At 44.9% G+C, this 23,943-nt stretch overlaps 1 protein-coding gene across 7 annotated transcripts in view; it reads right to left on the bottom strand.

The window, feature by feature from the left end:
• Positions 1-23,943, bottom strand: part of ARFGEF3 (ARFGEF family member 3) — a 143,181-nt gene that overhangs the window by 53,745 nt on the left and 65,493 nt on the right. For all 7 annotated transcript variants that reach the window (XM_070496127.1, XM_070496124.1, XM_070496126.1 and 4 more), the window contains 6 exons: positions 21,414-21,456; positions 18,734-18,812; positions 14,156-14,260; positions 12,996-13,329; positions 7,925-8,037; positions 6,262-7,172 (listed from right to left, as the gene is read on the bottom strand). In XM_070496127.1, coding sequence (XP_070352228.1) covers positions 6,262-7,172; positions 7,925-8,037; positions 12,996-13,329; positions 14,156-14,260; positions 18,734-18,812; positions 21,414-21,456 — 1,585 coding nt within the window. The remainder of the gene's footprint in view (positions 1-6,261; positions 7,173-7,924; positions 8,038-12,995; positions 13,330-14,155; positions 14,261-18,733; positions 18,813-21,413; positions 21,457-23,943) is intronic.

Genomic DNA, 23,943 nt, shown 5'->3' with positions numbered 1-23,943 from the left:
TTTTTAATGACTGTGCATATACCACTGCATGGTTGTTTTGTGATTTATTTAATCAATGCTCTATTGATGGATATCTATGTATTTTCAATAATGAAAAAAGTGAAATGATAAAATAACTTTTAGGACTTTTGCAAGTGTGTCTGTGTGATAAATTCCCAAAACCATAAATACATATAATAAGTTTGATAGATATGGCCAAAATATCTTCCAGGTTTATGCCAACTTTTCCTCCTAGCAACTGTGTGTAAGAACATGCTCAGGCTCTCTCGCAATGCTGGCATGGTCCACTTTCTAAACCTCTCGATAGACCATACAGCCCTGCACAGTAACAGGCATCTTTAAGTCTATGGTTCTAGTGTGTATATGACATCACTGTTTTATTTTCCAAAGACAGAAGTTATAAGAACAATTTTTTAGCTATTTGGAAAAAGAAGAAAATGAAAATAATCTGTAATCACACCATTCTAAGTATTATTAAATGTTGGTGTTAATTTTGAATCCTTCTTTTAAAAATTACATTATGACCATTATCCATATCATTAAATATTATTCGAAAACATCATTTTAAATGGCTACATAGTGTCATAAATGGCTGCACTAGAACTCATTTAATTCTTCCTTTATTTTTGGGCATTCGGGTAATTTCTAATATTTTTGCTGTGAAATAATGCTATCATATGCATTTCGATATAGGAATCGCTGCTTGAGTTTCTGTTCCCTTAGTCGAGAATCCCAGGAGCCAATGAGATGCCAGGTTTCCATGGGGATCTGTCTATCAGGACTTGGGAAACTAGCACACATTTGCTGAGCTAGTTTCTCAGTCTGCGGCTGGTTTTCCACCAGGGCATCTCCGATCTATCCATCCACCCACCCTGGCACAGTGTGATGGTTGAGAGCAGGTCTCCAGAGCCAGACTGCTGAGGTTCCCATCTGGCATCACCACTTTGTAGCTGTGTACCTAGGGTGACTCACTACCTAACCTCCCTGTGCCTCAGTTTCCTCATCTATAAAATGAGGATAATACGACCTGCCCTGTGGGGCTGTTGCATTACACGAATTAATATACACAGACAATCCAGGGCATACGAGAAGTGCCACCTTAGTCTTAGCTATTATTGCTACTGTAGGTGCATATCAATGAGCACGTTTATATGCTGAGAAATGACTCCAAGAAAAGACACTGAGATATTCCAGAGAGAGTGTCTGGGTGGTTATTATTTTTTATCTTTATATTATTATATTCTCCAAATTTCATATTCCACAAATGCCAGGGTATTGGAGGAGGGTTTTGCTGGACTACTTATTCTCTATCCCTGCTTCCCGAATACTTCTCTTCCTCCCTTTATTAAAGCCAACCAACCAACAGATCAGCCAGCCAACCAACCAGCTAACCACCACCACCCACCCAACCAACCAAACATCCTTCGTCATCTGAGGCTCACGCTGTCAGCCCACACCTTCCACTCTTCCTTAAAGCTCTCATGTGGGACATGACAGACATGGCCATGTTCATGGATGACTTTGGTCTCTTGTCCCCGCTGACACCTCCTGCCAATATCCTGCATGACTCCAGCCTCCTGATGGACAACTCATCTGATGACAGGTCCTCTTGGATCCTTGACAACCATGCCATCTATCATTCCCTCTATCCCTACTCTGCCCACTATCTCCCATAGTAATACCCTGAATCGAGTCACCCCCATGCCAATGTCCTGCCTCTGATGTCACTCATTTAAATGGCCCACTCTCCAAGCAGATCTTCCTGTTTGTTTGTTCAGCCACTCCCACTACAGCAGAGTTGGATCAAATCCTCATCAGAATACATAAGGAAAGTACTACTATTATCCTTACATTACAGATAGGGATGCAGAGAGAGAGGCTAAGTACTGGCCCATGTCCCAGAGCTGTTAACTGGGAGAGCTGGAATCTGAAGTTAGATGATCATGACTTCAGAGCCCAAGCTCCTGACAACACTGTATGGCCTCAAGTGCACTTTCTCTCTCTCTTTCTCTCTCTCTCTCTATGCAAAATTCCTGGCAAACCACCTTTAATTCTCTTTCTGTTTGAAACAATATTTGAGAATAGAAGTGACTAACGATACTATAAGGATGACTCTGAATCTACACTCAGCTTTTAAAACAAAATATGGTGCTGTATTAGAAACCATCAGCTGTTACTCAAAACCATTCTCTTCTATTTTAGTAGCAAAATTCTGATTTTATTTGGGGTTGCAATGTACCCTGTCTGCTGTGTAACTGGGGAAGGCCAATGAGGTTGAGGCTTATTATGTGGAACTTCTAGAGAGCTCCTTAAGGCAGCCTTATTCAGCTCAAGGTAGGCCTTTTGCCACTCCTTCCCCTTCCTTCCTGCTTGGACCATGATGTGAAAGTTGCAACTCCACTAGCAGCAGCCATCGTGGTATATGAGAAAACCTTAGGATGAAAGTCACGTTAGCGGGGGTAGGGCAGAAAGAGCAAGCACCCGGGTCCCAGATCATTAGAGAGTGCTGGCTGGCCTACCTCAGACAATTTAGGGGAAAGAAAGCAAATCTCTTTCTTTCTTAAGTAATCATTCACTTGTCTTCTGCTATCTGCAAACAAACCTAACCCTTACTGAGAGAGGTGAGGTTTTCTTCCTGTGTTTTCCTTCTGTATTCCACAAAGACAATGAAGTAAATTGGTCCTACCATCTTTGGGGGTATTTAAACCCCAGACCCCAAAATGAAGCTGGCAGCAGCAGACTTGCCTTCCTGGTTTTGTCTGCACAAAGCCGGAGCTCCTTCCCAGGACTGCGGTCCATTCCCAGAGGCGCCTGGTGGGGGAGAGAGCAGCGAGGCAGAGAAGGGAGATCCTGGCTGGGGAGAGGTTGGAGGTCTGTTTCTCCTTGTTGTGTGGCAGTACTAGGGAGTCGGCAGGACCCCAGAGGAGGACGTATGATGGCACACGGGGCCCCAGCCTTGCCAAAGCATCCCGGGCCCCCACAAGCAGGGAGGTGGCAAAGTCCCAGGCCCCCTGGGGAGCAGTGAAGTGGGACAGGGGCTCACTGTCCAGGTGCCAGGAAAGCTCTAGCTCTGGTTAGACCCTGGGCTGGGGACCTGAGGGACAGCAGAGATCAAGTGTGCCACCGGCTAGGCAGACTGGGGGTCTGAAGTCAAAGATGTTTTAATTTATAGAACAAGATATTTCTTGGATGACTGAGATTCACACTTGCTAGACTATCTTGTATGAAATTCAGTACTTGATAAATATCAAGCTGCTTGCAATAAGCCTTGCAGTAAGTCTCAAGATGGTTAAGTGAACACCAGTCTAAGGAACAGCAATCCCAAAGCCAAATGCCACATCCCTCCATCAATTGCGTGTGAGGCTGGCTGTTCCTTTGTGTCCCCAAGGAGCCACATCCCCTGGACACCAGTGTGTCCCATGTAGGATCAGGGCGGTGTGTCTACAGTGACCACGGCTTCCATCTGGTACCACCATTATAAACCCACCAGAAGAACCTCATACTGCCTTCAAAGGAAAGGCTCCCTTGACTCACGGGGAAGGAAGAGGTCTGGTCCAGTTGACACTAGCTGTCTGAGGACAGGAGTTCTTGCACATGCTGGGAATGTGGAACGAGCCTCTCTCAGCCAGGGGCACTGAACAGGCACCTGGTCAGGGACAATGCTTGACAGAGAGTTTAGCAAAATAAGGTTTGAAGCCTTTGGCATTGAACTAAATAATTAGTAAAACATCTGGTTTATAACTGACGGAGGCTCTGCTCTTCTCCCTTCCCATTTTCACTTGCATAACTTCTTTGTGGGGAATAAAGGAAGGCTGGCAAAGCCCGTGTTGCCATGGAGCACAGAGCTGCCCTTCACCAATCTCTCATCTTGGAGGCAACATCAGAAGGCAGGGGAGCTCTGCTCAGCCCAGAGGTGGCCCCAGGCCTGCGTCGAGCGGCTGACCACAGCGACAGGCAACGTGACCGGTTAACCCACAGCAGTGACAGGGGAGAGTTAGCTTACTGGGAGCAGGACCACAGAGTGATGGTCATACTCAGAAACACAGACCAGCTCCTAGTTGGGCAAAGCACCATGGAGGTCACTAGGGTTGAAAAGACAAGTGACTGACTGAATCACAGCCCACTACCATGAAAACTGTCCTCGGAAACAGCACAACAGTCTGAAGCCTCTTCTCAATGGACTGATGTCTAATGTGAAAATCAGCCTCACATAACATACTGGGTCTCATGGGACACAGACCTCTAAAATTTGAGCAGTTTACACATTCATGGGGCCCCATAAAACATTCACTCAAGCCCTGCTTTGCATGTCTTATAAATAATTATTGATTTGAAAGGCACAAAAACGCAAATGTAAGAATTTGCTTTGGCCTCAGATTTAACAAAAGACCTTGTGAAAATTATGTTTCCTAATTCTCATAGGAAATGAGGCAGGCCCCTTGGAAGTCAGTCTTTACCACTGTGACAAATCATTTGTCTGGAATGCATATCTGGGGACCCTCAGCACAGGGCACAGTGAAGCTTCTCTATAAATGTTGGCTGAAGAAGGATGTGTGTGTGTGTGTGTGTGTGTGTAAAAAGAGACAGAGAAACAGACACAGAAGGGGAGAAAGAAACACACAAAACACACACACTATGAACATTCAATAAAAGAACGTCAGATTTAATGATAGTATAAAAGATTTAATGGTAGTATAAAAGATACTAGGGAGAAATATAACTTTAAGAAGACTATTTATACATTTTCCTAGTCTTCCAATGAAACATATGAATCTTTTGTGTGTATGTGTGTTCCTTCACACAAATAAAATATCTAAAGTTCACCTTTATATCTAATTCCAAAAGGAAAAATGTTGAGAAAATATTTTGAGTAGCCTTAAAAATTGGTATTTTCATGTCTTGAAAAGAATCACAGTGCATTTAGGAAAGCTGAGAAATTACATGAGTCTCTTTACACCCTCTAGACCAGCCAGAGGGCCATTTGAGAAGTCCAGGATTAGAAGTTCTCTGTCTCCTCTGGTGTTGGCTACAACTCTGGATCATTCTCATACAAAAAATGTTCTTCCTGACACATACCTGGATTGGAGTGTTTTTTTCTTGTCCTTTTGACAGAGGACAATCTGGTCAGCTTCTTACAGATACGTATTAAGCGACCTCTTAACAACACAGCAGTCAGCTTCTACCAAGTTCCAGTAACTGGCTGGGATTTTTTTGTGTGTGCATGATGTGTTCTTTGTTGGAAGATCAAAAACGTGTTAGATGTGGTGTTGTAACTCGCACTCTCGAGAGCTGAGAGCAGAGAGGGAAGGTGGACGAGGAAGGCAGGCAGTGTGATGACACACACATGCCCTAGGCCCGAGTGGAGGAGCGGCTGGCGACCTTGGGCCTGTGTGGCTCGGTGCTGGTCCTCAGGTTAGTCCTTTATATCTGAGCACAGGCCCAGGGAGGTCCACCTGCCTCAGTGCCCTGAGATCAAGAGATTTCTGCCTGTCAGGGAGAGGACAGCTGACAACCAGGGTCAGGTAATCACTGACTCCTGCCATAAATTCTATGTACCCACCAGTTGCTTGCTTTCTGTATTACCTTTCAAGAAAACTATCTTTAAATTTATTACTCACTGTGTGAGATGCTACTTGCCTGTATTCTTTACCTCCTTCCTCCACCAAAACTTAGGGGATTATCTTCTGCCCTTCAATAAAACTAGCATAACTCTGGTGCACTCTGGCCAACATCCTCGACAGTACCCCTGTTTAAACGTGGGCTAGGTTACAACACTGCCATTCCACAGACAGGAAAGGTCTGATTGGAGAAAGTGACATTATCACAATACAGTGGACAATCACACTGTGTGGAAGCTCAGAGGAATTCAGAATCAATTGAGAGGACAGCCTGCACCTGATCCAAAACCTCATTCAAAACAGTGTGCACATTGATATACTTACTCAAAGTGCACAGCTCTATGATTTTAGACACCAAGGCAGAGAAGCGTAGTAAGAAATCAGTGTTTTGAGAACCACAGGTCGCTGCTCCCTTTAGCAGCAGCTTCCTAGAAGGCAGCCACCCCTTACGCCTTCTCAAACCAAACGCCCTTATCAGCCTCACAGCCCACTCTAGCCATCGACTGCCGTGCAATTCAAACAGAAGACACCCAGAGATTCCTCAAGATGCTGTGAGCACTTCGAACCACATGCACGACGGTAACTCCATTAAGGTAGAGGCTCTGAATACTCACGGACTACAAAGCAGATGTTGTTTACAAACCTGAGCAGAAGGAAGAGGCGAAGCTCTGGAGGGCCGAGTCCACCTCCCTCATGCTAGGCAGAGCCAGGAGGCGAGGAAGGACGCCCTCCAGTGACTGCACAAACAGCCTGGCACTCTGCTGGTCGGCTTCCTGGCTCTTCAGCAGTTTCAGAGACAGAGCAGCGGTTCGCAGGGACCTGTGGCCCAGGCAGTCCCGAGGGGTCTGCTCTTCGTCAGCAAGCGAACAGTTGTCGGACCCGATGTCCGATACGTCAGACCGCCCTGAGTCCTTTTCTGCTGCCATCGAGTACTGGTCACAGGAATCAAATTCTGTCCTAGAAAGGTCTTGGTCATCAACGCTGAAATTGCTCTCACTATACCTTGATCCGTAGGACCTCATCCTGCAGTCCACCGACAGGAAATTAGTGATGTCAGGGTACGCAACCGTGTGGCTTCCCTGCACCACATCTGGCTGGTCCACTGCTTCTGGCTCTGATGCTTTACCCAGGGTCTCCTTGCTCTTCTGGACAGCTGGCGACTTGAGCCCGTTCTTGAGGAGTTCGGAGTGGTCCTCAGGTGTAGTCTGACCCAGTTCTCCCTCCAAAGTGGTCTGGCCCGTGTCTGTGGTCACACTAATGCTGATGTCTGGGCTCCTCTCATTCCCCGGTTCCCATGGCGTGTGCTCTGAGGACAGGACTCGCCGCTGCCATCGGAAGTCAGCCTCGTTGATCTCCATGGAGTCCCGGCTGGACTCAGCCCCGTCCTTCAGCTCCTCGAGACGCAGCAGCAGCAGCTGGACCTGATCTTCACTCAAGCCTTTGCCCTGGCTGAGCTCATCCAAGGCCCCAAGCAGGGTGCAGACACAGGATACGGCGGCATAGCAAGCTTCGATGCCACCCTTGAGGCATGCTTCGGTCATGCCGTCCATGATGCTAAAGGTGTTCAAAGGGGAAAATGGCATCAGTACATGTTCTATAATAAACAAGAACTGTCAGACTGGTGAACAGTATAGTATTCAAAACAGGTACTCTAAATTACAAGAAACTAAATGGTCTGGGCAAAAAACCCGAAAATCAATGAAACAAATATGCTCAAGCTGGCAGAGGAACACCTCTGGGTAAAGCGGCCACCTTGGATCACTCTGTCTCTTGGTTGGCTGGCTTATTTGGGAACAAACAGAAGCTCTGGACAGGAATTTATAATCCTCACAAGGACAGGCAATGAATAACCTCACTTTTATATTATGTTCAGTTTTCAAACAGAATATAGTTATGGCTATGTGATAATGTGGACATCTTCTACAAAATAACATATTCCTGAGCAGATGCATGTGAATAAAATGACTGTAAATCAGAATATTCATTTTTCTACATGTAAAGGGAAGCTGCATGTACAGGAATCCTATGGCTACAGTATTGTAATTCAAAGAGTTTTCCCCTAAACTAACCCCAATGAATAAATCTGTACATTTCATTTTATGCATTGGGTTTAAGTCAACAAGAAAATATGGAAAGTTGTATCATGGTAATAAATTGAAGTAAGACTTCTCGGATGGCTTGTGGGTTTGTCACTCCACGTCACACAGGTTCACGCAAAACAAGGGATGTGGAGACAAGGTTTTTAGACTGCTCAGAGAAGCAGTCTTCGCCAGGCAACACAGACCAAAAAGGGGAATGTATCATACAGTTTGAGGAGATCCAGATGAGACTTTCTTTTTGAAACCAATCTTCTTCTGGATTCTGGTTCAGTGGAGCTGGGACCTGCCAAATCGCAGAGACGCTGTGGGCTCCCAAGTAGCTTAAAGAAAAAGGGAAAAAAATAACCAAAAAGTGAGTATCATAAAAAAGTATAAGGTTTTAAAATTGTGAGATCAAATAAACACGTACTTTCTCTACTGAGTGACAAAGTCTAAGGAGAAACACAACTATTCGGAACCGTAAATCTTAATAACACTGATGTGGCTGCTTCTTGACACGGAATGTGCCCTGGGTTCACAGCTCCCCAGGTCAGGATTGGTTCAAAGAAAATCCTCTGGGGCCTGTTCCAAAAACTTGTCCAGCAGACAACTGGGTGGACTTGCATCTATGTTCTGTAGTGAGATTGGGTCTCTGTCATTTTGCTATCAAGTATTTTAAGTTGGCTTTACTTAAAAAACGAACTTAAACACTCAGCTGAGAAGCACTTCCTCCTTCCATCCTCTGGGAAAGTTCACGTCACTGGAACTACCTGTCCTTAAAAGTTGGTCCAACCGTTTCTAAAGCCGTATGGGGTCAGTGACTTTTTTTTTAATTTAAAGATTTTAACTACTGATTCAATTTCTTTTAAAAGACTATAGGACTATTTAGGTCTCCAACTTCCTCTTTGGCCAACTTTTTAACGGCTGAGTGATTTCCTAAGGATCTACCCATTTTATCCGAGTTTCAAGTTGCCTGTCATGGCCGTAGTCTCTTTCTCAGTCCCCCCAGTTTGTGGCAGCCAGTTACGTGTGTTCCGTCCTTATCTCTGTTCATCTGCTCCTTTTCTGAAATTTTCCAAATGTTTTTGCCAGGAGATTTCCAATGTTCTTAATCTTTATAGAGTCCTGGTATTTTTCACTTTATGGATCCACTGTGTTATATTTGCTTTTTATCACATTACTTTCTGTTTTTATACTTATTTTTCCTTTCTATTTTCTTTGAATTTAATCTGCTCTTCTTTTTCCAACTACCTAAGTGGGAGAATTAGAACATTAATTTCAGGCTTTCTATTTTTTAGTATAAGCAATTGAAGCTATAAATATCTTGCTAGGTACTGCTTTGGTTGCATCCCACAAGTTTTCATGTATGGAATTTTCACAATTGTTCAGTTCTAACTAACTTTTATTTCCATATGGTAGAAGTCTTTACAGAAACTTTCAATCTGAGGCTAAATTAATTAAAGGAAAGACAGGTTAATTAACTGTAGTGGAACAGACATCCTATTGCTATATCTATTATTTTCAAAGCAAGTTATACTCACAGAAAACAGCATATTAAGCAGAAAAAGTTCTATCTTAAGGGCATTCTGTTTTCCCTCTTCCCACATTTCTTTCTTACTCCAGAAATTGGGAACTTCTGCAGTGCTGGAGGCACAGAAATGAAGCTTCCACTTTTCTCTCCACATTTTATTTCTTTCACATCAAAAAAGGAGGGAGGGAGATGAATCCCTGTCTCTCCCCGGCTGCACCCCAGGGGTGTTCCAGTGCTTGCTGGGAGGGCATGCGCATTTTAGGGGTAGGAGTGGGCACTCTCGCTTTCCTTTGGGATCCCATTCTCTCTCTAATCTGAGTTTACCCTAGGAAATTAGATGATACATATTAGTTCCCACATTAATCTTTTAGTGCTTATTTCTCAGCTGTTTCAGAATCTGGAGGAAAGGGGACTGAGTGATTAGGCTCCTGAAGAACCTGCAACAAATACTTAAAGAAAGGCAAGACTTGTTTATCTCAGCTTTCTCAGGTGGGATGGCAGATGTGGCAGCAGTGGTTGGGGAGTGATGAAGAAGAGGGAAGGCCTTCTAATGCTGAACATGGGCGAGAGAAAGGGAAGCAAGGTGTGCTTTTTGATTACTGTTTATCTTTTTGGGAAAGTGGAAACAGAAAAGAAAATGTCCTTTGAAAAACAAAACGTCCTGTAAGTCTCTGACAGGCGCACAGCGTGTATGGCAGATGAGAGAGAGAGTAGGGAGATAACACGCCCAGGGCTCAACGTCCAAACAGCTAGGCAAACACCCCGGATGCCTGGTGGCTCCTCTGTGCACAAACCCAGCACAGCTGGTGTCCAGGTTACCGACCTTCCCACACTGCTGGTGCCGCCATATGAACGGAGGCACTGCTTCAAAACAACCCACCACCTTGGCCTTCATGCTCCTCGGGCAGCTCCGCCCACACATGCTGCTCGGGGCAGGCCTCTAACCCCAGCCTTGCCCTGCAAACGACCTTGGGGAGCTAGAAAATCTGTAAAAAGGGGAAAGCATAACTAACTTCCTTTGCAGGGTAAAGAAGAGTCCACTGAAAATACATTTAGACCCTACATAGCCCGGACACACACAGGCTTAGTGTTCAAGGGTTGGGGCTCTAGGTGGCAGCAGCTCCAGGGCCTGCCAGCTCGGAGGGGAGACAGGCTGCTGCTGGTGAAACACCCTCTGTGCAGACATCCTGCCTCCAGGGCCAGCCTCATCCATCCAGAACCGATTCAACACTTTTTCTGACTCAAGCTCAGTGGTGCAGACCCCAGGGGAAGCTCAGAAAAGCAATGAACCCAACTACATTTGAAGAGACGAGAAGCATGTTCCACATCGTACTGTGAAACCACTGGTGTTACGGGACACACAATCAATCACCAAGTGGCGGGATGGGGTCAAAGAAGAGCAAACTCCATGGCCTGATGACGCAGAGCCAGTGGAGGGGATTTTAACAACAAAGAGGCAGCTGGACTCAGAACACCTGGACTCCTTTTCAGCCCTACCGCTCACAAGTAACTCCTCCTCATGGAGCCTCAGCGTCCCCATCTGGAAAACGGGCCTGTCATCATCTTCCCAAGGGAGTTTGCAAACGGCTGTCTGAACTGTATCAACTGGCTACTGTATCAACCTCTCCACTCTGTGATGTGGCCATGGTCGTAATAGGGACAGGGAGTCGGAACGAAGGCAGGCAGGTGAGAACTGAATGAGGCAGGTCTGTCAAATGGAATTGGGCTGGTCACGGGAATGAGGGGCAATGAGAACAAGGACAGAAGGGTCTGCAAACTGGGCAGAATGCCTCAGACTTGATGGAGAGGAACAGGGAGCCCTCACTGTTAACAGTAGTGATTTATGAACACTAGCCCAGGAAAATAAGAGGAATCAGACAGGCAGGCAGGAGACAAGGAGCTGGCAAACTACTCCAGGCAGGAGGTAATGAGGACCAGCTATTGTCACCTGTCTTGTTTTGCTCTTCCTTAGGGTAGCATAAGTGCATCAAATATTTACCACTTCGTGCTCACAAAGCAGTTATACAAACCTCATCGCATTTTGAACTTGCAACCTTTGGCATCTTGTTACTAGGTACAGATGAGAAGATGCTAAGTTCAGAGTAATGTGATTTAGCTACCAGCCCCTGGCTGGTGAGTGGCAGAGAGGATTTGAACCTTGCCTCTTGAACTCAGGCCCCTGCAAGGGGAAGGAGCTGCTGGAATCATCTGTGCTGCAGTGTGAAGGTCAGTCCAGTGACCAGTGTGCTGCAGGAGACCTGGGCTTTGGCTCAGAAGGGGTGTGCACCCTTTCTCTTTCTTCGTGACCCTGGGCAAATCATTTGACACCTTGACACCTTAGTTTCTTTATGGGAGGCAAATTGCTTTTCCCCAGCATCATGTTTCTGTGGGGAGGAACATCCAGGGGGATAAAATTCTGGGTCCTTTTCCCTTCTCCCCAGTGGAGGGGGATGTCCGAGCTGACTGGTGGATTCAGGAGAAGGAGCTGAGCTCGTGTGGCCAGCCCCTACCATTCTCCTCCTCCTGGGGACCCACCTGATCAGGGAAAGCTCACTCCTGCTCCTCTAGGCTCCAGGCTTAATAGGGCAGGGGGGGTCCCCAGGCGAGGGCCACCGCTGCCTGGGTGGTGCTGGAGGAGTGTAGTCCTACAGCCTCAGCCTCCACAGCTGTCCTGTGTTCACAGCCTGGGCGATCACAGTAAGACCTGACCCTTTGAGCTCTGTTGCCTGAAGCTCTGATGGGGAAAAGCAGCAACATTCTTCACTGGTGAGAGCTGACACACCGCCTCACAAAGTTATTACGAACATTAAAGACAGTATACGTGAAGTGCACTGGCACACAGTCAGTAAGAAAAAATGGTAATATTATTGTGTGTTCACAGATTTTCTTAATCGCAGTTAAATCTGAACTGCTCATTCATTTCTAGAAACGTTGGGTCAGAACTTTCCATTATTCATTATGGTCAAATCTCATGAAAACAGCAAGCAGCAATTCAAATTAAGCTTTTTAGAAAATGGTGAGTAGCAAATGTTGCTTAAAATAAATGAATCATAAACAAGGAAATTTTGTTACTCTGATTTTCTTGGTGTTGGGTAACAAAAGCAAATACAATTTGACCTTCATGAACAAGTTCACAAATACGAAAACGTGAACCACTTTTGTTTTTGGTTGAGAGAAAGCAGAGGAACCCTTGTTTGAAGTTCTTCAAAATAACCCTAATTCCTCCTCAAAGCCAAGAAGTGGCCCCCTGGGATGGTATTTCGAGCTGGACAACCTTTATCTTCTCCTCGGGGTCACTACGCTGGGAGAGACGAGGCACGAGAAGGAACAGGGCCAGGGACTCCTTGCAGCAACCAGAGATGATGAAGCTGTTTTTTGGATAACATACAACCTGAGTGTAAAATCATTTTGAAATCCCATTTTGGCGAAGCTGAATAAGCATCTCTCTTTGCGCGAACAGCACCTAAGGGAGCAGAAGGAATCCCAGCCGGGGCCTAGGCAGATGCACGCAGCTTAAAGCACCAGATGGCGTGGCTTCAGTGAGCATGTCCTGCCCCCCTGCGGCCCATGCACACACACCTCCCATACTAAAGAGACTGCCTGTCACTGGACACTGTGTAGTACAATTCAGTCCCAGCGAGGCTTTTTTTTTTTTTACAGACTCTCCAGCAAGTGGTTGCAAACGTGTTCTGAGTGCTTCCTGTGGGCAAGACATGGTGCTCAGACCCCCCCGGCAAACCTGGGGGCATTCTTCAGGGCCTCCCCTACCTCTTTCATTATTTTGATGGCTTCCACCCGGTGCTGGGGTGGGGGATAAAGCAGCACGCGGTGATAGAGGGACTGGAGCACGGGCTTCATGGAGTCCACTGCCCCCACCAGCCGGACCAGCTCAGCTGCAATGTAGTAGATAGTCCGAGCCACAGGCCCGCTCAGGGCTGGTGCAGTGGAGGAACAACCTGAGCCCCGGCCGTGGTCGGAAACTCCTGGAGACGCAGAGTCCAGCTCGATGCTGGTGCTTGTGCTGCTGCTGTGAGCAGACGTGATGGTTTTGTCATGAACTGGATTCCCCAGGATCACAATGAGAGCGGGGCAAAGGTTTTTCCTGGGGAGAGAAGGGAAGAAAACAAGTTTCACTACAAGGCCAAGGATAAAACATGCATACTGTCCAGATGCCACAAAAATGACTGAGTCAAGTTCCTTACTGCTGCTGCTTGTGGCTACATTCTGCCCGTTTTCCATATCTCTCCATCACTTCTGGGTATGCCAACAGAATTCCTTATAACTCAAGCTAGGGTTAACTAAATAAAATATCACGAGAAGTATTAAGAAACCATCTTATGTGAGGAAATAGACTCAAAATGCTAATGGTTGGCTATAAAGTTTCATTTTGCTATAAATAAAATTGTTCATACCCCTCATTTGAGACATTAACCTAAGATTCTGACATGTCACTCATCGTCCTCCCTGTTGACAGGCCCGGAGCCCAGAGCCACTGCCCAGACGCCTGCGGGTCCCCCACTGGACCTCAGACTGTGCGGGACTAGCATTCAGGTGGAGGTGGAGATGCCGCAAGGCTAAGAAGTAGGCTCAGTAGCTCGTGCCCCTGTGCCACCCTCTGGTGCCTGTCTACGCCCTCAGAACAAACCAACAACCTAGGAAATAACCTCCTTGTTCCTGAGTCTTGTGACCCTATGATGTGAACAAAGCGACACGGGCCCTGGACGCACATTTTGCTACCTTAATCATCAGTCTCTGTATATCCAACTGCTACCTCTAACCGAAGCAACTTCCCTCCTCTCCTCTAAAATATTTATACGCAGATGAAGCTCTGGGTAGGTCATGGATGCTGAGGGGAGAGACCCACAGACTCAGTTAGGGCTGAGCCCCTTGGGGTGGTGGCTGGCAGGGGTATCTGGATGGGCGCTCACCAGATCAGGTCTGTGAAGCCTCGGTGCAGGTGCATGGAGGAGGAGGAACCGCTGAGCACGGACAGGATACACTCCAGGTGCAGAAGCTGCAGCTGCTGGCTGTCACTGCAGAAGAGCGAAACCGACACACAAGCACAGACACAGTGACGGCAGGGTCAGAGGTCGTGTGGGAAATGCTTGGAGAAATGTTAGGCCTTACAGCAGTGTTCATTCTTTTGAGGGGGAGTTAGTGTTCTGAGTTGAACTGTGTCCTCCCCAAATTCATATGCTAAATCCTAACCCAAGCGTCTCAGAATATGCCCTTATTTGGAGATGGGGTCTGAGAGAGGTAATCAAGTTAAAGCAAGGTCATGAAGGAGGGTCCTAACCCAACACGGCCGTGTCCCTATAAAGAGGAAAACACATGCAGAGGGAAGACGAGGTGAACAGATGCAGAGGAGACGGCCCTCTGCAAGCCAAGGAGAGAGGCCAGAGCAGTCCTTCCTCAGCCCTCTGAAGGAGCCAGCCCTGCCCGCACCTGGATCTGGACTCCCGGCCTCCAGAGCTGAAGCAGCGAGTCTCTGTTGTCTGAACCACCTGGTCTGTAGTACTTGGTTACGGCAGCCCTAGCAAACTAACAGTCAGGATGATGTTTTTAGTAACAGACATTACTTTCAGAACAGTTTTAGATATGTAGAAAAGCTGAGCGTGGTCCGAGAGTGACCGTATTTTACCCACTCCTGCACCTGTTTATCATTTCATTACCATTCTACATCAGCTGCCATTTGTACATTTGATACCATTAGTGAACAGATATTGATATATTATTACCTAATTTCATACTTATTCCAGAAATGGTAAAGTCTAACATGTTTAATTATCTACACCTTTCAGGAGACCATTGCCACATTATCTTTTAATAGGTCAAACACAAGCATTTAATTTCTTCTTTATTGAAGGCAACATGGTTTTTCAATGAATGAATTACTTTTCCCTAAAATTACTGTTAGAGGATTCCTCACTAGAGACAAGTAAGAATACAGGCAACTTCACAGGATGCCCATTCTTATACCCAGGTTACATTTTCTACGCAGCCCACCAGAAAGTATTACCCTCCAGGTGGGCAAGGATGACAGGTAGGGGTAAGGAAGAATTTAATTTTCAAGGACACATTTACTACTAATGTATAATAAATACTTTGAAGAGAATTCATTCAGGAATCCTGTATAGAATGGAATGTTCAGAAAAAAGAAAAATTTTCTTTTAAAAATAAATTTTTGGTTGAGACACTTTTCTCCTAATTTAAAGTAAATAAATGCCAAAAGGAAGGTTATTGCCCTTAAAGTTCAAATAACTCCCAGAAGGGGGTAAAAGAGAAAGACACGACACGTGACTAGCAGACTACCAGTTTAAGGAGACAGGAAGGAAGAAAAGCTGACAGCAGACAGTAAATCCACACACTGCCTAACGCAGGGGGCTGTGCAGGTGCCAGACAAGGACCGGAGGCAGGTAAGGTCCCTCATTCGGGTGCCCTGTTCAAGACCCAGACAGCACAGTCTCTGTGCAGGTAACATGATGCTCTAAAACCCGCTGGCAAACTGCAGCTCGAAGGCAGCATCTTGCCCAAGGTCCGTGAGTCAAATAAGGCCTTTGCTTTTTTAAAGGGCTGTAAAACAAGAAAACCAAAAATGAACAGCAAACAGCAGAATGTGGCTCTTTACAGAATGCCTGCTGAGTCGCACTCTACAATACTCTCCCTTCTGCAGAGAACTGCACAACGATGAAAAGAAGGCCGTTATTCTAAGAAAGCGCCCTCTGCTTCTCTGTGGACACCCCTCACCACACCTGCTGAGGGTGGAGACGAGGCGGGCAGGGGCTGAGTCCCGAAGATGCTGTCACCGTTGCCAAGAGGAAGATGGTGGTTGGAAGAAGATGGTGGTTGGAGGAAGAGGAGAGAAGGAAGACATGACTGGCCTTTCTTGGGCCAGGGAAGCACTTTATACGCCCACGCTCCTCCACCCACAGGCTTCCCCACAGCTTTGAACAAGACGTAGTTCCTGACCAGAAACAGCACAGTCTTCATTCCTGTTGGATGAGAGAGACAAGTAAGAACAGATACAGTGCTGTGCAGGAAGTGCTACAAGTGAACCATTTGACACAGGTTCCACGAGAGCATACAGGAGCTACTTGATGGACCCAGAGAGAATTTCCAAAGGAAAGGGCATCTTAGTAGAGACGTAACGTTCATGCTAGAGTCTCCCGGATGGAGTGCTGGGGAGAGGGTGTGTCCAGTCGAACTATGTCTTGTTCAAAGCTGTGACACAGCTGCTCATGCAGGTGCACCCCAGCTTCCTCAGCAGTGGAGCACCATCCTAGGTAAGGGAGTCGTGACGGAAGAGACTACAGTCAAACGAAGTGAGCAGTCTCTGGAGGCAGGACTACAACAGGGGAATTGCCCTGAAAACCAGGCAAGACCACGAGACTCCTGTAAACACCACGAAGCTCAGTAACAATATGCCTACAGCCATCTCTGAGCCAATGTCCAACGACAAACTCTAGAAAAACACATGCCTCACGTGAATTGTTTTCCCCATTTAAAGCCCATCGTCAAGTCACATGGTTCAGAAAGGTTTTCATCCTTCTCGGTGACTGACAGAAACATGTGACTTTTAGTTCCTAATGTGTGTAATTTGCAATGTAAATTTGTGCCATGTCCTTTCCTAATAATTGACAGTCAGATTTCTCAGTGCTCAGTAAGATGCTCAGTGTTCCTAACTGCATCATAAACTATTTCTTGGACTCAAACAGCATCATGTGACTCACCTTATCTAATACAGCACTCTATTAATACTGCATCTCCATGGCACGTGAGTCACTCTGCACACTGGAGTGCGTTTTCTGAGTCTGAGACTGAATGGATCAGGAAGGCACACCCTGCGGAGCTGAAGCTATGGGAGGGATGTGGGCTCTGACTTTGGAAATGGTGTTGAGAGTACTGACCACAGTGTGGGTTCAGAGCAAGAACATACTCAGAAGGCAGGAGAGGGGTCAAGCTTAGCTCACAGAAGTAAAAGATGTACAGGTGTCAAAACAAGGGGAATGGCAGAGCCAGCAGAGTGAGGGTAGCCAAAAGCATGGTGCCCATGACTTGCTGGACTTAGAGGTCTCCCGAGGTCCGAACCATGGTCATGGCTGGGCGGAGGGAATATGGAGCCTCTCCCAGTGAGGACACTGGAGAGAGAAGGAGGGTGATGACAACCATACCCAACAGGCATAACCTGAGACTGTCCCAGGGAAATCAGGTCCCATGGGACCCTACAGATGGGGTCACTGCAGCTGGTGTGGAGCCCTTGGGTTCGGATAAGAATCTGCTCCAGCTCTCCAGGGTCAGGAAAGATGGGGGCCTGAGCAGGGCACAGGTGGAGCCATTTACATCCCATTTGCTTCAGACACATCCCTTTAGAGAGAAAATAACGCCCTGCCTAGAGTCTGGGGTGGGAGAAACTTGAGGGGTCTGTGGAAGAAGGCAAGTGGCATTTCTTTTTGGTTTTATACTACCCACATATTAAATAGGTCTCTTCATTTTTTAAGAGCTTCATTTGGTCAAAATAGGCAGGTGACCTAGAGAAACAATGAATACACTGATGTAGAAATCATTTGGCAACAACTTTTAAAAGTAATTCTAAGCTTAGCTTAAAAATAATCCTGAGTTTATAAAACAACAAAAACAAGTTTCTGCAATTCTCCCAGCAAAGTGAGACCTCATTCATGTTTGCAACTGGACTGCTTCTTTCAGCTCATTACTGAATGTAAAATTCTACAAGCAAAAGTTTGCTGAACTATCAAATATTCTAGTTACCAGGAAACAACAGTTTAATGCGTCTCTCATAGCTCAAAGGACACTTCAGAATCTTCCTGTGTTGCAGAATTTTGCAGGTAACTACAGGTGCAGCTGGTAGAGACTTCTCATCTCGTCTTGGAAAGTCTGGTCTTTCTGTGATTTGGCCTTACTCTGGATGCACAAGTTATCTTACTGACTTACTCCCTGGAGAGCTGAAACAGAAGGCACCACCTGCACAATCTAATATCACTGATTAAACTGCATGCAAAACCACAAAAAGTATACAAAAGTCAGAGAAATGTGTTTTTCTTAAAGATATGCATGTGAGTGAGCGCCGAAGCTCAGGAAATGTAGAAGAAACAGAAAGCCACACAGTCAACCTTGCATTCAACAGAGGAGGACAGAGCAGTACAGTTTGATGAGATCTGTTTAGGGTCACACAGCTGGAACACGCCTGGGTTAGGACCTGCCCTCACATCGACCAGCTCTTAGCGAATCTTCTTTCCACTCAGCTCCACGCTTGAGGGACTAACTCCTTTGCACAGTGTCATTTTCCCATCAGAAATTTCTCTCCGTCAGTAACAGCATTTGGTAATGTGGGCTTGCCAAGGTCACTGAATACATTTCTCAGGAATTACAGGGGAATTCCAATGGGGGAATCATTGTCCCTATAATCTGCAATTTTAAGTGACACTGTAGACAAGTTATTTCATAAATAAACCACTGGCGAATGAGAGGACCACAGTGAAGGCACTTACTTGATGGCGGCCTGCAGCTTCTCACACAGAACAGTGAGCACAGAGACAAGGTCATCACAGAGGGACTCCACTGTTGACCCTTCAAACAGAGGAGGGGACAGGTGTTAGACATTCGCAGGGGCACTAGAAGCTTCTTCAATAGTCCTTCCCATCCTCTGCTTTTGATGCTTCAAGACTGAAAAGATGATTTTCAGATGCTGAGCCTTCCTTAGGCCTCCAAAATGATAACAGAAAAGAATTAAATACCATTATTCATTTCTAAAGTAAAACACTCAAAAGATAGTCCAGAAAGAAAATAATATTGTTTCTTATTATAAAATTCATTCACACTTAACACAAGATTTCATTAATTTAGGAAACAACGCAATTGACAACAATTTTCTCAATATTTAGGCAAGCAGACTATACAGTCATGTGTCGCTTAACAATGGGATATGTTCTAAGAAAGGCGTCGCCAGGCGATTTCGTTGTTGTGTGAACATCATAGTGCGCACTTACACAAACCTAGATGGTACAGCCCACCACACACCGAGGCTCTATGGCACTAATCTTATGGGACCACCATCGTACATGCCGTCCGTCGCTGACTGAAATGTTGTTATGTGGCACATGACTGTGTATCCTTTATTTTGAGCTCATCAATTTCCAGGTCTTCTGAGAAGATCTGAGTTGTATCCCAGAGAGACAAAATGTGGTAGCATGGAAGAAAGATGAGCTTTTCAAACTCAAACTAAGAAACTAGGGAAAGAAGGCAACCAAATTCAGTCACCATCTTCAGACAAGGTCTTTGTTGTTAAAGGAGCAACAGCTAATGTCAGAAAACATAATTTTCCCTACAAACACATTCACATCCAGAAATTAGCAACAAAACTCCCACAGAAGCACTGGAGTATACTGGAAAAAGGCTGAAATTTGGAATCTGTTCAAGTACTGCTCCACAACTTGCTGATTGCATGAGCTTGTGTCAGCATCAGTTTTCCCTTTGGCAAAATGGGATAAATAATACCAACTTCACAGAATTGTTGGGCCAGGTAAAGTAACAAGAATTTTTTTTTTTTTAAATAATAAAACCCAGCTAAGATCTACACAAACGTGGCTAAGTATGTGATGAATGTATAAATGACTAATGACCATGAGGCCAGGGAAGATGGAGAAAAAAATGGCAGAAGTGCAAGAGAGAAAATAAAAGTAAAGTTGGAGGAGGGAAGGAGAAAGAGAAGTGGATGATCCTAAGAATTTATGATCTTGGGGCCAGCCCCATGGCTGAGTGGTTAAGTTCACATGCTCCGCTTCAGCGGCCCAGGGTTTTGCTTGTTTGGATCCTGGGCTCGGACCTAGCACCACTCATCAAGCCATGCTCAGGCAGCATCCCAAACAGCACAATCAGAAGGACCTACAATTAGAGTATACAACTACGTACTGGGGGGCTTTGGAGAGAAGAAGACTGGCAACAGATGTTAGCTCAGGTGCCAATCTTTAAAAAAAAAATTTATGATCTTAAATGTAGGAAAAAAATTGAGAAATGATAAGGTACAATGAGAAAACACAGCTTAAAACAAATAATACCCATAAGTAGTCCTTAAACTTAATTTTAGATAAATTTCAAATGGGTCCATCAATTGTCTACTCACGTATTTTTTGAAGATGTGTCTGACCAGGAGGATGTCGACCTCTGTTTTGGTTTGTAAAATCACCCCACACTAGAGTGGAGATTTCAGAGGCACGGCAATCAATAGAGGAGGGAAAGGCAGGCGGGAGCACGAGATTGCAGAGGTGAGAGGACCCACAGCGCCGCCTGCCACAGCCTGAGAGCAAGGGCAGTGGTCAGCAACACACTCAGCCGCATGCCAGAAAAGGAGGAGGCAGCCTCCACCTCCTCCCTCCCTTTGCTCTCTTCTCCTAACTGGGCCTGCTGGGCTGCTTCTCTCCCTCTCATTCCCGCCCTTTTCCATCTTCTCTCAACTCCGCTCCTTCTCCCTACTATTAATCGGCAAAAGTATCAAAGAAAAGCAGATTTTTCCAATACTTTTTACATTATTGAATAAAATCTGAAATAAAACATATTTCAATTTTTAATCATATAATTTGAATTTTTCATATCTCTTTCAGAAAGTAATTCTACCAAACACTTAAAAAAAAATCAAACTGCTTGTCAGTTACACATGGACCTCTATTTTTCCTTTCCCTGTGGGTCAGACGAAAGTTCTTTACTTTGATTTCATCTGCTACTTAAACTGGGCTGTCTGTCCTTCTGCAAGATTCCCTGTGAGATGACTCACTTTTCATATCAAAATATTGGTATTTCACAAACATACTCCAGGTGCGATAGCACTTTATGTCAGTCAGGTTTCTACAACCATCTATCCAATTCTCATTTTAATGATTAATAACCCTGACCTAGTAACCAAAGTAACCAAAAAAGCCAGCCTCCAACAGGACGGTGTGTGAGCAGTTACCTCCCTCGCAGAGTTGGGATGGGAGTGGGTGTGGGTGACACAGAGTGAGGGACACAGGGAAGACAAGAGCTGATTAGACACAGGGAAGGCAGGGCTGGCAGAAGCTTGAGGAGAATGTGAGCTCACCGGAGAGCCCTACTCATCTTCACGTCCCCAACACCAAGCACAGCAGGCATGCTCATAGATGCTTTTGAAACCAAACCAGCAAAAGTCAAATCCAATACCTTGATTCCTGAATTCCTGTGGGTCATCCGGGTTTTCAATTATCTAGTAAGGGAGACACACACAGGACAATTAGGAGATTCAGGCAAGAAAATTCCCGACTCTTAGGCAACAGAAAATTCTAGAAAACAAAATGCCAATCTGAGTGCTCTGGGCTCAGCTAACTTACCTAAGTGCGCTTTCCAGGTCTTGACAGAATTTTAATACTCATGGTATTTACAAAAAGACTATGATTTCTGGAACTGAGCTTATGAGTTTCAAAAACAATTCATTCCAGAGTCCACAGACTTCCCGAACTTTAAGCTCCATGGTGCACTTTGATTCCAGGGTTCTGAGCCATGATTTGGGGCAATATCTGCCTAAAAAGTGAGTTACCTTTGCACAGAAAACAACCTGTCCCAAGGTCACAGACTATACTCGACTGGCCCCTAATGAATGCAATGCTCAGTTATAAGGAGGATCAGGCTCCTGGCCAGACTGACTTCCAAACAACCCTCCAGGCTGCACAGGCAGACCCAGAACCATCAGGTAGAGGGGGAGCCTCGAGGAAGGGACAAGAGGAAGGGAAGGAAGTTTCCCAGTAGGAGGACTGCTCTCGAACTGCAGGGACGAGCTGAGAGCTAGAGGGCGGCTCTTCAGTCTCCCTCCCTCTCAGCACTGGGAGATAAGAAGGGGGCCTCTTCATCCTAATTGACTATCATCCTACAGCACTATCTTTCTTTTTTTAAACTTGCTATGGGCACATATTTCTATTATTTTCTGTTCATTAATTTGCAAACCCAGCTGCTTCCACATCACTCTCTGTGAAACAATATGTCAGTGTCCATGGCTCAGCATATGGCTGGAACAACATTTTCTGGAGTAATATACACTTGAGTCATTTTTAAGGACAGGAGAAACACCACCACCTATCCCTCAAACATTTACATGTCGCATTTTTGCTTTCTGAAATTAGTAACTTACAATTTAACAATGGCTTTCATCATCTAAATAATCCAACAGTAAAGCCTGATAATAACTCAGGGTTTCTGAGAATACAAAATCAAATTGGGTGATCTGTGCTGCCAGTAGGGCTGGGGAGCAGATAGACATTAGGCTGAAGATAACATTCCATGTTAATGCTTTTAGTATTCTAGATTTATTTTCCATCCACTGTAGTTAAGTCTTTCTAATTCTGAGATGGCCCATGATGTCTTTTCAGTGACAGGTCACGCTACACATTATACACATCTTCCCTAGGTAATACTCAGGGTCCACGAGAGAACCACACCATTCCTATGGACCAGTCACCTTAACAGCTTTTTTTTTTTTTTAACTTAATAGCTTTTTAAAAATAAACTTCTTAGGTGGCAAAACATATGTTTCCCTGTAGTAGACATCACAAATGCTTAAAACATTAGCATCCTGAGAATTGTTTTTTTCTGGGACATGGAAACATCTCCAGGGACCACATGAGTAGTAGAAGTGAAATAACAGGAAATACTAATTTTCCACCTAATTTGGGATCTTGTCCCTGGCTGGGGTGAGTGCAGATGGTCAGTGACAAGCAGGACCTCAAAGCTGAGGAGCCACATAAAACATGGGACAGAGGCAGATAACCACCCAGTTCTATCTGGGCTGTACAGCTGCACCTGCCACGGTTCTCACTGAAGAGCAACACGAGCCAAAAGGCAAGTCTTTCACCCGAAACCTAACACTCACCTGCTCAGAATTTAACAGATAAGATTAAATGAACTAATACAATTGAAATCACTGTGAGACTAAAGTCCCATTTATGTTTCATCTTAAAATGTTAAAATATTATTACTATTATAGTATTTCATCACACTGGCATTTAGCAAGGATGGAACATGACTGTATATTAATATAAGAAATCTAAACATCAGGTGATTTCCAGTAAAAATACTTTTTTCTCTTAATACGTTCTCTATTTATAGATTTAAATTTCTTTTAAAATAAGGTTCCCATACCACCATATTCAAAATCCTTGTATAAATGAAATAGTTTTTAAACAAAGAATAAGCTAAGGTAATAAAAGTATCTAAAATTAAAGCAATTCTTTAACAGAAATTTGGGTTTTAGATGTAGCAAATACAACAACAACAAAAAAAATCAGTATTTGTTTTTTCAGATTAGTGTTGTTTTTTTCCAACACGGGCTGCCAGACTGCATGTTAACCACCTGGACCGGGAGTCAGCTCTTCCACTGATGAGAGCATGGACTTCAGATGCCACTTTCATCTCTCTCAGCTTCATCTTCCTTATCTCTCTTGTGAGGAATAAAAGAATCTGACCAGATCATCTCTAAGGTTCCACTCAACTCTATGACTTTCAAAAAATTAGAAACTATTTGAAGTTAAAAATAGGAAAATTTGAAGTTAAACACGAAATCTTAATTTCCATAAAATTAGTTTGAGATGTTTCAGACAGCCATTGAGATTTCCTATTCTAAAAAATAATAAAGTGCTCATTTCTAAATACCTCTTGCAGATTTTAAAATAATTTTAATCTGAATTATTACAGAGGCAGATTT

The sequence above is a fragment of the Equus asinus genome, chromosome 24 (assembly GCF_041296235.1).
Source record: "Equus asinus isolate D_3611 breed Donkey chromosome 24, EquAss-T2T_v2, whole genome shotgun sequence".
NCBI classification, from domain to species: domain Eukaryota; kingdom Metazoa; phylum Chordata; class Mammalia; order Perissodactyla; family Equidae; genus Equus; species Equus asinus.
The sequence above is the reverse complement of the archived record's forward strand: the minus strand, read 5'-3'. Positions and strand labels throughout refer to the sequence as shown.